The sequence below is a fragment of the Triturus cristatus genome, chromosome 6 (assembly GCF_964204655.1).
Source record: "Triturus cristatus chromosome 6, aTriCri1.1, whole genome shotgun sequence".
In the NCBI taxonomy this organism is placed as follows: domain Eukaryota; kingdom Metazoa; phylum Chordata; class Amphibia; order Caudata; family Salamandridae; genus Triturus; species Triturus cristatus.
In genome coordinates this window covers 444486684-444501843 of record NC_140589.1, presented here as the reverse complement: position 1 = coordinate 444501843, position 15160 = coordinate 444486684, and the positions used below count along the sequence as shown (strand labels likewise).

Genomic DNA, 15160 nt, shown 5'->3' with positions numbered 1-15160 from the left:
ATTGTGCCAGTGAGTTCTGCAGACGTCACTGAGCTGCAGTTTTATTGGTGCATTGTTTTGATTTGTTGGGTTGCTTTTTCTCCCGCCTCATTGTGACATTGTATAATAGCATTACATTGTTCTTTTATAGTAATAGTACTGGTTTTCTGGTTTTCAGACTTTATACAACAGGGAATGCCTGTCCAGCACCAAGCTTATGAGCTGTGATCCCTAACACATGCAGAAATTGGCACATTTCTGATTCACATATTTACCTCTCTTTTACATCCATATTATATAGTATAGAAAGTACAACCATTTCCTGGAAAGTTGAATGCCACCTGTGGACACCACAGTTTATTGTGTAATACAATAGAGTGACTAGTTAGAAAGTATGGCTTTAAGTTTACCACTGAATCATGACCATTACAGTTTAGCCAACAGCCTGGCCTGTCAAAATAACCCTTTTAACAGAGAAAACACTTCCTTTCACCTCTATATAGGTCTTTTAGCCAATACGCTAGGGTGCATGGTATTTAAAAATGGGATATGTAGAAACGCGGTGTCACCATCTCATTGCAGTGACTAGTCCCTAAAAAGCTCTGGCTGCTCTATAAAATTCTTGAACGCTCTTACTGCTCTATAAAACAAAAAGTGGAGTACAGATTGAAATATTAATTCTGGATATCACACATGGGATCAGCGACAAAACTAATTCAACCATTCTTTTTCAATATTTGTTAACAATCCTATTCAATGGTAAATTTGGATTTTTAATAAATATCTAGGAAAAGTAACTTTTTATAAAGTTGTCTTTTCCTGCCTAAAACCCCTGCATGCCTATTTAACTTGACTTGCCAGCAGTTGACATTATTGATGAGGGGTGAAAACTGCTCTTAGAGTAGGAACAATGGCCTTAGTGTGGGAAGGTGATTTCTGTCCCTTGTAGAAATATCCTTTGGGGGTGAGCTCAATACCTTAATTAACTTCAAATTAATTTCAAAGGGACCTGCACTGTCACAAGAAGATGTCAGGGGATACAATGAAAAAAACAGCCTGTGTCCCGATAGTCAGGCTGTCACCAAACCCAGTGGGAGAAGAACTACCACCAGAATCGGTTTTAAATGACCACAGAGGAGGGGACTACTCACAACCATGGCCACACTGCTGAGTGGGCACACATGCTCTGCACAAGGGGAGAAGGGTTTTCAGATCTTGGAGTTTGGGAATAAGGTGCTCTGTGTGATTGTTTGAAGTAGGGCAAACAGGAACTGCTGCAAAAAAGAGCAATGTTGTACCTGGGAAGTTTTACCTCATTGGGTATTAGGGAGCCCTGTATCTTTCCCCTACTAGATGATGCCAAGCATAAAGGTGGCATCCCAAGGAAATGTCCTCAGACAACTCTTTGGACCTGTTGAACAACAGTAGAATAACTGCATTGGCTGTTTGACAACAGAGAAGAGGCCGGAAGAGATGGACATGCTCCAACTTGTACCCGAGCTAAAGAAGTAGGCTTCAAGCATCAGTTGATTTACCTTATGTGTGGCTACAGACATACATTAAGCTGCAAGTGGCCTTCTCCCTGAAGTGCCCAGCTGACTAGTGACAACTTCACCTGAAGTGGACCCTAGTAGTGACCTCTGCTGGAGTAAGTTTTGATCCTAGGTGCTGTTCTGTTCCAGAGGTCCTGGGATCCCTGTTTGCGTCTACGTTGACTTCTCTCTTGACACTTCTCGAATGTTGGGACCAGCCATTCAAGCCGATCTGCCCAAGGCATGACTTTGCTGAGCTAAACAAACGTGTTTCTCCTGCTTGGAGTTTCTCCGCAGCAGCAAATCTATTTAAGAGGTTCCTCGTGAGAAGGTGTCGGGTCTTGTGGAACTCATTGTTGGATACAGCCTGTAACCTTATCCCATTGGATGATTCTGAGCTCTGAAAAAGAGTTTCAACATAGAAATCTTGACTGGGTGATGGTGCAAAAAACTAACCAGCCAATGAGAGGGCATCTCTGGCTGCAAAGTTTGTCTATGTGTGCTCAGAGCTTTTTGCCCCCAAACCAATGGCTTAAGCTGGACCCCGTCCAATGGCTATCCTGCCTCGTAGAACTCTTCTTGGATATCATCTGCAACATTATCCCGCTGGAGAATTCTGACTTCCATTTCTCGGACTAATTCCCAAGGTAAGATCTCTGACCTGGACAAACCTATTTGCTATATCTGACAGGTGCTGCATCACAGTCAGCCTGAAATCAATGCTTGCTCCTGTTCAACTGCAACCATAGACTATCATTGGCTCATCACCTTTTATTGACTCTTTACGAAGAAACCTTTATTTTTATGGTTTTGTGCCTTTGACTTGTTAACTGTTTTTTTTATTGCCGCATTCCTTACACAATTTCTTTAAGTTAAGCCTGATTGCTCTGTGCATTAGCTACCAGGGGTGGAGCTGAGGTTTAAATTACTGAAACCTTTGACTGGAATTAACAGGTTAGGTACATTATCACTGATGGTGGGCTGACATCTATACCAATAATTCACTTTCTAAATAATGCTAACCAAAATATGTCTTGTATCAGGCCCAACAGGAATAATAATGTATTAGCAGGGGTACATGGAATAATTTGTTCTTGAAAAGTTTAGAAGAGCAATGTGAACACACCTCTAGCTGAAATAAAGCAATGTGCTACATTTATTTTAATTGTATTAACAATGAAGACTATTCATATGTATGTTAATATCAGCGACGTAATATATGTACAAGCAACTTTAAACTTACTTTGTTTTGAAAGACTGCTTTTTTCCCACTCCAAGGATGTTTGTGTATGTTTATTACCTAAGGAAATAAGCATACTAAAGTGAGTGACATAGTTATCAATGAAAACTTTTTTTCATTTTATTTCACTATTTAGATTTGTTTTCATTTATGATTTGTTTTGCACCACTTGCGAGAGGAGCTGGCATTTACGTTGAAGTAATTTTTTGTCAGTATGGCACAATGGAATACTGTGTCCTCTTTGCAAAATGTGTTTCCATTCTCAATTCAATCATATTACCAGCATAAGTTGGTCTCTATGTGAGGGAAAAATTTATTTAGAGGCTGAATTAAGCATATTCCTGAAATACCAATTTTCACTTAAATCAGTCAGTCAACAATCCTTTATTTGTTAAATCATAGCCATGTAATTATATAGCAAATAAAACAAGATTAAAAAAATACAAGTTATTAAACATACATATACAATAAAGTTCATTTCAACCCAACATTGATAAATCATTTGCCCACTCTTGTAGTATGATTTTTCTCAGGTATTGCCCAGCTTATTTACCGTAACATATTATTACTCAGAGCCAATATGCACCAAATATAGTTAATTACAGGGTAAATAATTGATTTTGACCTCAACTGTTGTTAAAAAGAGAACTCTAACTTTATATTCTATAATTTTGCTTTCTTTATAATCAGGATCAAAAACTGTTTCATACTTCTTGATACACTTAACACATGATACTTTAGTGTGGGGTTTTTGTTTCCTTTCCATAGAAATGTTTTGACAATAAGTATAAAGAAAACACTTTACATAATCTTTAGAAGCATGGACTAATATTTTAGGGCTAGATAAATATTCAGGAAAATCTAGAGTTCTAAAAGCCTGCTTCACATAAGCTAGCCAGCATCAAGCAGCAGACAATCCTTTAGAATAGCACATGGAAAGTTTGCTTCTGGCTAGTCGCAGATTCTCAGCCATAACAAGGCACTTATTTTATTCTTGTCATCCAGATAATCCAACCCCATCTCTGAGCGGCAGATGTAAATTGGTGGTGCCCGGGATGCACTTAGTAACCTTCGTAAAAACATGGGGCCCGATTCACAGAACTAACTTAAGACAAAATCCTAAACTTACTACCATTTTGGTATTCACAGAAGGCCCTTACTCATTTTGGTATTCACAGAAGGCACTTACTCATTTCGGTATTCACAGAAGTTAGGAGTCCTAACTTTAGGACTCCTAAATGCCTTCTGTGAATACCGAAAGTCTTAAAATGAGGATTTTTCGCAGTTTAGTAGTAGTATAGTTAGGACTCCTAACTTTAGGACTCCTAAATGCCTTCTGTGAATACCGAAAGTCTTAAAATTAGGGGGCCCGATTCACAGAACTAACTTAAGACAAAATCCTAAACTTACTACCATTTTGGTATTCACAGAAGGCACTTACTCATTTTGGTATTCACAGAAGGCACTTACTCATTTCGGTATTCACAGAAGTTAGGAGTCCTAACTTTAGGACTCCTAAATGCCTTCTGTGAATACCGAAAGTCTTAAAATTAGGATTTTTCTCAGTTTAGTAGTAGTATAGTTAGGACTCCTAACTTTAGGACTCCTAAATGCCTTCTGTGAATACTGAAAGTCTTAAAATTAGGATTTTTCTCAATTTAGTAGTCCTAAATTTAGGACTCCTAACTTTAGGACTCCTAAATGCCTTCTGTGAATACCGAAAGCCTTAAAATTAGGATTTTTCTCAGTTTAGTAGTAGTATAGTTAGGACTCCTAACTTTAGGACTCCTAAATGCCTTCTGTGAATACCGAAAGTCTTAAAATTAGCATTTTTCTCAATTTAGTAGTCCTAAATCTAAATTTAGGACTACTAAATTGAGAAAAATCCTAATTGTAAGACTTTCGGGATTCACAGAAGGCATTTAGGAGTCCTAAAGTTAGGAGTCCTAACTATACTACTACTAAACTGAGAAAAATCCTAATTTTAAGACTTTCGGTATTCACAGAAGGCATTTAGGAGTCCTAAAGTTAGGACTCCTAACTTCTGTGAATACCGAAATGAGTAAGTGCCTTCTGTGAATACCAAAATGAGTAAGTGCCTTCTGTGAATACCAAAATGGTAGTAAGTATAGGATTTTGTCTTAAGTTAGTACTGTGAATCGGGCCCTGAGATTCAGCCCTCTGAAGAGTTTCGGTGTTACTGTACCACTATACTATCTCTTTCACTGGTTTGTGTTCCAATTTAGGTACAAAACATATAACAGTTTCAATACAACCAAGTAGTTGATGCGTCTTCAACCTGAGTAGGTGGCCCCAAGAAAATGAAGAATCAAACTGTGTAAGAAGATGCCTCTTTTTTATGATCAACCCCAAGATTTTGCTTGATGTTGTTGGTTTTTCAACTCTGAGAGTGCAGTGAGGCCAGCAAACCAATCTCAGTGCCAGTACCCTGACCCTTAAAAGTGTATGTTCAATTGGCTTATACCCAATTGGTATAACCATACTTAATTATAAGCCTCTAGAATATATTACAAGGGGTACCCAGGGCCTGTAATTTAAACTGTCCCACCAGGGCTGCACCACTTGGTGTGCCACCCTGGATGTGACAACCTGAAAACATGTCTCATAGACTCCCAATGCGAATTGGCAGAGTAGTTTTAAAACGCTAACTTGAATTTGCCATTTAATTTGATGGTAAAGCCCAACCCTCCCTTTTAATATATATAAGCCAACCATACAGCAGGACTATTGAGTCCTGTTAGACCTGGCATCATTGGCATGAGTCTCTCCTCCATTGTTTTCTGTTTGCCTCCTCTGTTTACGATGTTTTTGCTGGTTTATTGCTTTGGGCACTGTGCCACTGCTGATCAGTGCCACAGTGCAAGTGCTCCCTATGTTAAATTGTTACATTGATTGGTGTTACCATGATTGGCTTGGTTGACTTACTGTTCAGACCCTAGTCTAGTGCACTGCGTGTGCCAAGGGCATGTAAGTTGACTGCTGCTGGTGGGCTTGCAGCACTGGTTGTGCCACCCACAGAAGCAGCTTGTAAAATGTGTCTCAGGCCTGCCACTGCAGCGCCTGCGTGCAGTCCCTGACTGCCATGTCGACTCGGCAAGGAAACCTATTTGCCAGTCTCTAAACCTTCACTTTGCCACATTTCAGACACCTCTATGGTAGGCCCTAGGGCAGGGTGCATTGTTGGTAAAAGGTAGGTCATGCCCTGATGTGTGTGGCATGACCTAATATTGAATTACAGCCATTTTCGTTTTTCACTATTGAAGGGCTACCTGCCTCCAATAGGCCAGACTGGGCAGACTGATTATTAACTCCATTATAATCTATCTGACTCAGGGAGCATGGTAGCAGGTCGAGTTTAGTATCCCTGAACTCAGAATTTAATAACACACCCTTTAGGATGGATGGTTTTTAAATTCTATGTTTGAAAATAGCCCTTTTAGAAAGTGGCTATTTTCTTGTCCAACTATCCACCGGTCTCTGCTGGTTTGGTGTGTGTGTCAGGGGCTGGGTGGCTCTGAATGAGTCAGTGTGGGGTGAATGAGGCATTTACACATAGAGTGAGGGAAGAGTAGCCTGCCCTGCCTGACACAATACTGGCTCCACCTCCTGCTGGGCGACTGATAGCCCTGCTCCTGCCAGTGACAATACTGGCTCAGCCTCCTGCTGGGCGGCTGAGGACTCTGCCCTGCTCAGTGAATAGGCCAGGTGCCTCTGCCTGGCAACACCCACAACGAACCTGAGATGGGGGGAATTTCCCTGCTTGGACAAAGGGAACAAAGGAGAAAAGGGGTATAAGAGAAGGACCCCTGAACCAAAGACTCAGATCACTTCTGACAAGGAAACCTGTACCAAGGACAAGAAGCCTGCTGATCTAAGGACTTGCCTCCCCTTTCTGCCAGAGTGCTGTTTTGCTGTGGAGGAACCTGAAAGCTGCTTCTTTATTTTTGCCAAGGAACAAGGAGAGAGGAACTTGGTGTGTACTCTCTGAACACTTGCTAGGAAATCTCCAAGGGCTGGAAGAGTGCCAGTCTCCTGTTGAAGTCACAGGGCCAAAGGACTTCACCATCTACTGAATTGCTGAATTGCTGGAAAGTGTTGTTTCCAGTACACAAGGGAAAATCTGCAGTCTCGACGCCGCCGACGACGCCGCCGAATCCAGCTCGACATCGTGAGTAACGGCTCCAGTGTCCCGAGCCTTCGACGCCGGCCGCCGGGCCCGATCGACGCCAGCAGCAACGCCAGTGAGCAGTGGGTATCGGCCCCGGCTCCAAGTGACCCCGTCTCGACGCCGGTATCGACGCCAGTGAGGAGTGAGTATCGGCTCCACCTCAAAGGGACCCCGTCCCGACGCCGCTGCTGATCACATCGACTCGACGCCCTTCTCGACGCCGTGAGCGCTGCTCCGGCCCGACATCCCTCGACGCCGCTGCAGATCGACCCGAATCCGAGGCACGATCGACGCCGACCTCGACGCCGACATCTCGATGCCGTGGATCATCGTTTTCTTCATTTCTCAAGGTACTGTACTTGTGGGGTCTGTTGCAACTCCAGGCTCGACGTAGCGCTCCTCGCGGTCGACGCCGAACCTTGGGAATATAGTAGACTCGACGTCGTGTGACTCCTGTGGGGGTTACATTGTTGCCAAAGAGCTGTGCTCAGAAGAATACTTAATTTTGTTGCTAAAGAACTATTTGCCAAGAAGAAACCTTACTTGAACTATCCTTTTTCCTTCCAAAGAGTATTTATTAAGACTGTGGTATATTTTTGTCGTTATTTGGTCTTGTGCTAAGCCTTATATAAAAATACTATTTTTATAATAACTTCTGTGTCGTGTCCATCTGTAGTGTATTCACTTTATTACTGTATATGGCCATAAATGCTTAACACACTGCCTCTGAGATAAGCCTGTCTGCTCTGCCAAGCTACCAAGGGGGTAGCAGGGGTTATCTGAGTGTGTAATCCCCTTGCCCTGACTAGAGTTGGTAGGTCCCTATTTGTCAGAAGTGTATACCTCTGCCAACTAGAGACCGCCGGTTCTAACATTGGTGGTCAGCGGTGAGGATTGAACTTTGCATTTATGACTCATGTGCAGTGATTAGTGCACGCTACATAGTGAAAGCAGACCATAACGCAGCCACAGTCTGTTTTGGTAGGATATTCTATTTTTGTTCTCCGCTTTCCTGGAACTTATTTTTTTAAACACTGCCAGTTTTGACCATGGAGAATGCCGGAGCTGCTACACCTGTGGAGAATGTTGTGGGGGAATTTGATAAGGAGAAGATAGATTCCTACACGCTAAAAGATCTAAAAGGATTTTGAAAGCAGTTTAAAGTTCCTACCACAGGTGTCACAAAGAAAGACGGCTTCCTCAAAGCGCTGAAGGCCTGGTTAGAGGCCAGAAATCCCTCTGATCCGGTGGTTGTACCGGAAGAGGAAGAAGAAGAGGAAGAGGAAGAGCCCACAGGTGGGCCAGTGTCATCTCCAGGCAGTAGTGCGTCCTCTAGGAGCCTTTCCCCTGAAGAATTAGAAGACAGGGAGAGGGAGAGGGGGTACAAGTTAGAAATGGTAAAACTTAAATTAGGAGGGCAGTTGGAATTGGAAAAAGCCAAGAGCCTGAGAGAAGCTGAAATGGAGAGCGAAAGATTAGATTTTGAGAGAGAGAAATTAGCATTTGAACGTGAGAAGATGTTGAGGGAGATGAAACTTAAAGAAAAGAGTTTAGAGGTGAATCCCTCTGGTGGCAGCGCTCCATCTATGCCTGCAGAAAGTAGGTTTTATTTTCCTAAGGATGTGATCAAAGATTACAGTAAGAATGAAGATATTAGCCAATGGTTTAAAGCATATGAGTTAGCATTGTTGGCCCACCGGGTCCCTGAGAAAGATTGGGGAACGGGGTTGTGGAGCCGCTTTACAAATGAAGGGAGAGATACCTTGTTGAGCATGCCTGAAGAGGAAAGGGCGTCTTATACTCATATGAAAAATGCTTTAATGCTGAGATATGGCTTAACTCCAGAAAAGTACCGACAAACCTTTAGAGAATGTCAGAAGTTGCCTGGTACTACGTGGGTTGAATATGTGTCTTTTTTTTGCAGAGCCATGGATGGTTGGATAAAGGGTAGCAAGGTTGATAGTTATGATGCTCTTTATGATTTGTTTGCTTGGGAGCACTTGTCTAATAACTGTTTTCCAGAGCTACGCCAGCACCTTGTTGATAGCAAGATATCTAACCCTAGAAAACTTGCTGAGGAGGCGGACCGCTGGGTCAGTACCAGGGTCCACAAGGGTCCAGTGGGAGACTCAGCCAAAGGTGGGCAGGGTCCCCAGCAGAAGAGTGGGGGGGACAGGGGTAAACAGAGGGAGTTTCAGAAAGGGCCCCAAAGTAATCCCCAAGGGAACCAAGGGAAGGGTTCCCAACCTCCCCCTGTAAAGAAGCCAGAGGCCCCGACAGGTAAACCTGTTCCAAGGGGCCCCATGACCTGCTACGCTTGTAAGCAGGTGGGACACCGTTATTATGATCCCCAGTGTCCCATGAAGGATTCCAATGCACCACCACATGCACCCCTCGTCAGGTGACAAATGTAGCCCTGGGAGGGAATGAGATGGGTGCCCCCGGTGGGTGGGGTCCCGCAGAAATGTCCCTGGTCTCTTTAGGAGACGTGGAAATGGTCCCTCCAACCCCTCTGCCTAATAACACTAAAAAATATAGGCAGTGGGTGACCATTAATGGCCATAGGGTGGAAGCTCTCAGAGACACCGGAGCAAGTGTGACAGCTGTCAAGTGTCACTTGGTGTCCAGAGAGCAGGTGGTCCCTCATGCATTCTACCCCATTGTAGCTGCTGACAACTCACAGAGTAAGTGTGAGGTAGCTCAAGTTCCTTTTGAGTGGGGGGGGGGTCTCAGGGACTCTTCAGGTTGCTGTGAGGCCCGCCATGCCTGTTGATTGTCTCCTGGGCAATGATTTGGAGGACTCCCCTTGGGCTAAGGTGGAGAGAAAATTGCATCTGGAAATGTTGGGTCTGCCTGAGTGGGTGTGTGCGACCACCCGGTCCATGTCAGTTAGTAAGGGTGTTGATGGGGGCCCGGAGCCTGAAAGTATGGCCCAGGTCCCAACCGTGAAGAGAAGAGGCAGGGGGCGCGGGAAACCGTCCCCCATCGTTCCCGCGGTCCAGGAGGGAGCAGACCCTGAGGGGGATGCCCTGGAACCGACAGGAGAACAAGTGGCCGAACTGGGAGACCTGCCCGAGCTGACCCATTGGCAGCAGGATGGTGGTCCCTCCAGGGAGGAATTTTGTGCTGAACAGAAAGTGTGCCCTTCTCTTGTGGGTATGAGGCAGCAGGCCTCAGCCCAAACGACAGGTGATCAGTCAGGATCACATTGGATTTACTGGGAGAACGACCTCCTGTATAGCGAGCCTAAGGCTGCTGAGCCTGGGTCAGCCCGTGTGCTGGTGGTACCCCAGCGCTTCAGAGCCTTCCTACTGGGGTTGGCTCATGACGTTCCGTTAGCTGGACATCTGGGGCAGGACAAGCCCTATGACAGGCTTGTCACCCATTTTTATTGGCCCCAGATGAGAAGGGATTCAGATATCCATTGTAGGACCTGTCAAACTTGCCAGGCAAGTAGGAAAAGTGAGCGGAAGCAGAAGGCTCCCCTCCAACCTTTTCCCATCGTCAGTACCCCCTTTGAGCGAGTGGGAATTGACATTGTGGGGCCACTGGACCCCAAGACAGCCATGGGCAACAGGTTTATCCTGGTCTTGGTGGACCATGCCACCCGGTACCCGGAAGCCATCCCTCTCCGCACAGTGACGGCCCCCGTGGTGGGACGGGCACTGATGGGTGTTTTCTCCCGCATGGGGTTCCCCAGAGAGGTGGTGTCAGACCGGAGCACCAACTTCATTTCGAATTATATGAAGTCTCTGTGGAAGGAGTGTGGGGTAACCTACAAGTTTACCACTCCTTACCACCCTCAAGGTAATGGGCTGGTTGAGAGATTCAACCGGACCCTAAAAGGCATGATCATGGGTCTTGAAGAACCAATGAGGCATAAATGGGACGTCCTCTTGCCATGCCTGCTGTTTGCTTACCGTGAGGTGCCACAGAAGTCTCTAGGGTTCAGCCCATTTGAGCTTTTGTATGGTCACCCGGTAAGAGGACCTTTGAGTCTGGTTAAAGAAGGCTGGGAGCAATCTCCCAGGAAACCTCCCCAGGATGTATATAGCTACATGCTGGCCTTTAGGAACCAGACTCGACGCTTCAGAGATCTTGCTCAGGCAAATCTGGAGGCCAGCCAGGAAGAGATGAAGCGGTGGTACGATCAGAATTCCACTCTGGTTGAGCTTCAACCTGGTCAGAAAGTTTGGGTCATGGCCCCTTTGGAACCTTGTGCGCTCAAGGACAGGTGGACTGGACCATTTGAGGTTGTGGAGAAAAAGAGCGATGTCACCTACTTGGTGGACTTGAAGTCTCCCAGGAACCCCTTAAGGGTCCTGCATGTCAACCGGTTAAAGCCCCACTTAGAAAGGTCCGAAGTGGGCATGCTCCTTGCCACAGATGCTGGGATGGAGGAGGAGAGTGAGCCTCCTCCTGACCTCCTGTGTGCAAAAGAAAAAGATGGGTCAGTGGATGGTGTTGTCCTCTCTGACACACTGACCCCTGAGCAGCAGCAAGATTGTCGCCATCTGTTGGTACAATTCCCTGATCTGTTCTCCTTAATCCCTGGTGTCACTCAGTGGTGTGTCCATGATGTGGACACTGGGGACAGCACTCCTGTGAGGCACAAGGCCTACAGGGTGACTGACAAGGTCAGAGCATACATCAAGGAGGAGGTCTCCAAGATGTTTGCCTTAGGGGTGGTTGAGTCCTCTAGCAGTCCTTGGGCCAGCCCAGTGGTCTTGGTCCCAAAGGCTGCAGCGCCTGGTGCTTCACCAGAACTTTGGTTCTGTGTGGATTACCGAGGACTCAATTCGGTCACCAAGACTGACGCGCACCCCATCCCCAGAGCTGATGAGCTCATCGATCGGTTGGGGGCTGCCCGGTACCTTAGTACGTTTGATCTAACGTCTGGGTACTGGCAGATCGCCTTGACTGATGGGGCAAAAGAGAGGTCTGCATTCTCCACACCAGATGGGCACTACCAGTTCCGTGTGATGCCCTTTGGGATGAAGAATGCCCCTGCCACATTCCAGAGGTTGGTTAACCAGGTATTGGCCGGGCTGGAAGATTTCAGCGCCGCCTACCTGGATGATATAGCAGTGTTCAGCGCCAGCTGGGAGGAACACTTGCGTCACCTCCAGGAAGTGTTGTTGGCCCTGCGCAGAGCAGGCCTCACAATCAAGGCTAGTAAGTGCCAGATTGGGCAGGGTTCAGTGGTGTACTTGGGGCACCAAGTAGGGAGCGGCAAGGTGGCCCCCCTGCAACCCAAGATAGATACCATCCTGGCTTGGGAACCGCCCAAAACCCAGACTCAGGTGAGAGCCTTCTTGGGTCTCACGGGTTACTACAGGAGGTTTGTCAAGGGGTATGGCAACATTGTGCACCCCTTGACCTCGCTGACTTCCAGGAAGCAGCCGAGACTTGTGATCTGGACTGACGCCTGTCAGAACGCCTTTGACACCCTGAAAACTGCAATGTGTACAGCACCGGTCCTCCAGGCACCCGACTTTTCAAAATAATTCATTGTCCAGACAGACGCTTCAGAGCATGGTGTGGGGGCTGTTCTAGCACAGATGAATGAGGAGGGCCGAGACTTACCTGTAGCCTTCATCAGCCGGAGGTTACTTCCCAGGGAACAAAGGTGGAGTGCGATAGAGCGTGAGGCATTTGCTGTGGTCTGGGCGCTGAAGAAGCTAAGACCCTACCTGTTTGGGACTCACTTCCGGGTTCAGACAGACCACAGGCCCCTCAGATGGTTAATGCAGATGAGGGGTGAGAACCCAAAGCTGTTGAGGTGGTCCATTTCCCTACAGGGGATGGACTTTACGGTGGAACACCGCCCTGGTACAGATCACGCCAATGCTGACGGTCTGTCCAGATTTTTCCGCCTTAGTGATGAGGACTCCCTGGGTGAAGGGTAGTTCTCCCCACATTTCAGCTGGAGGGGACACGTGTTAGACCTGGCATCATTGGCATGAGTCTCTCCTCCATTGTTTTCTGTTTGCCTCCTCTGTTTACGATGTTTTTGCTGGTTTATTGCTTTGGGCACTGTGCCACTGCAGATCAGTGCCACAGTGCAAGTGCTCCCTATGTTAAATTGTTACATTGATTGGTGTTACCATGATTGGCTTGGTTGACTTACTGTTCAGACCCTAGTCTAGTGCACTGCGTGTGCCAAGGGCATGTAAGTTGACTGCTGCTGGTGGGCTTGCGGCACTGGTTGTGCCACCCACAGAAGCAGCTTGTAAAATGTGTCTCAGGCCTGCCACTGCAGCGCCTGCGTGCAGTCCCTGACTGCCATGTCGACTCGGCAAGGAAACCTACTTGCCAGTCTCTAAACCTTCACTTTGCCACATTTCAGACACCTCTATGGTAGGCCCTAGGGCAGGGTGCATTGTTGGTAAAAGGTAGGCCATGCCCTGATGTGTGTGGCATGACCTAATAGTGAATTACAGCCATTTTCGTTTTTCACTATTGAAGGGCTACCTGCCTCCAATAGGCCAGACTGGGCAGACTGATTATTAACTCCATTATAATCTATCTGACTCAGGGAGCATGGTAGCAGGTCGAGTTTAGTATCCCTGAACTCAGAATTTAATAACACACCCTTTAGGGTGGATGGTTTTTAAATTCTATGTTTGAAAATAGCCCTTTTAGAAAGTGGCTATTTTCTTGTCCAACTATCCACCGGTCTCTGCTGGTTTGGTGTGTGTGTCAGGGGCTGGGTGGCTCCAGAGGTCTGAATGAGTCAGTGTGGGGTGAATGAGGCATTTACACATAGAGTGAGGGAAGAGTAGCCTGCCCTGCCTGACACAATACTGGCTCCACCTCCTGCTGGGCGACTGATAGCCCTGCTCCTGCCAGTGACAATACTGGCTCCGCCTCCTGCTGGGCGGCTGAGGACTCTGCCCTGCTCAGTGAATAGGCCAGGTGCCTCTGCCTGGCAACACCCACAACGAACCTGAGATGGGGGGAATTTCCCTGCTTGGACAAAGGAAACAAAGGAGAAAAGGGGTATAAGAGAAGGACCCCTGAACCAAAGACTTCTGACAAGGAAACCTGTACCAAGGACAAGAAGCCTGCTGATCTAAGGACTTACCTCCCCTTTCTGCCAGAGTGCTGTTTTGCTGTGGAGGAACCTGAAAGCTGCTTCTTTATTTTTGCCAAGGAACAAGGAGAGAGGAACTTGGTGTGTACTCTCTGAACACTTGCTAGGAAATCTCCAAGGGCTGGAAGAGTGCCAGTCTCCTGTTGAAGTCACAGGGCCAAAGGACTTCACCATCTACTGAATTGCTGAATTGCTGGAAAGTGTTGTTTCCAGTACACAAGGGAAAATCTGCAGTCTCGACGCCGCCGACGACGCCGCCGAATCCAGCTCGACATCGTGAGTAACGGCTCCAGTGTCCCGAGCCTTCGACGCCGGCCGCCGGGCCCGATCGACGCCAGCAGCAACGCCAGTGAGCAGTGGGTATCGGCCCCGGCTCCAAGTGACCCCGTCTCGACGCCGGTATCGACGCCAGTGAGGAGTGAGTATCGGCTCCACCTCCAAGCGACCCCGTCCCGACGCCGCTGCTGATCGCATCGACTCGACGCCCTTCTCGACGCCGTGAGCGCTGCTCCGGCCCGACATCCCTCGATGCCGCTGCAGATCGACCCGAATCCGAGGCACGATCGACGCCGACCTCGACATCTCGACGCCGTGGATCATCGTTTTCTTCATTTCTCAAGGTACTGTACTTGTGGGGTCTGTTGCAACTCCATGCTCGACGTAGCGCTCCTCACGGTCGACGCCGAACCTTGGGAATATAGTAGACTCGACGTCGTGTGACTCCTGTGGGGGTTACATTGTTGCCAAAGAACTGTGCTCAGAAGAATACTTAATTTTGTTGCTAAAGAACTATTTGCCAAGAAGAAACCTTACTTGAACTATCCTTTTTCCTTCCAAAGAGTATTTATTAAGACTGTGGTATATTTTTGTCGTTATTTGGTCTTGTGCTAAGCCTTATATAAAATTACTATTTTTATAATAACTTCTGTGTCGTGTCCATCTGTAGTGTTTTCACTTTATTACTGTATGTGGCCATAAATGCTTAACACACTGCCTCTGAGATAAGCCTGTCTGCTCTGCCAAGCTACCAAGGGGGTAGCAGGGGTTATCTGAGTGTGTAATCCCCTTGCCCTGACTAGAGTTGGTAGGTCCCTATTTGTCAGAAGTGTATACCTCTGCCAACT

General features: G+C 46.8%; 1 protein-coding gene across 1 annotated transcript in view; it reads right to left on the bottom strand.

Annotated features, from left to right (window-relative positions):
- GFRAL (GDNF family receptor alpha like) overlaps positions 1 to 15160 on the bottom strand; it is a 1025020-nt gene that overhangs the window by 588721 nt on the left and 421139 nt on the right. Inside the window, exon 5 of the mRNA XM_085610866.1 lies at positions 2755 to 2811. Within this exon, the coding sequence (XP_085466992.1) occupies positions 2755 to 2811 (57 nt within the window). The remainder of the gene's footprint in view (positions 1 to 2754; positions 2812 to 15160) is intronic.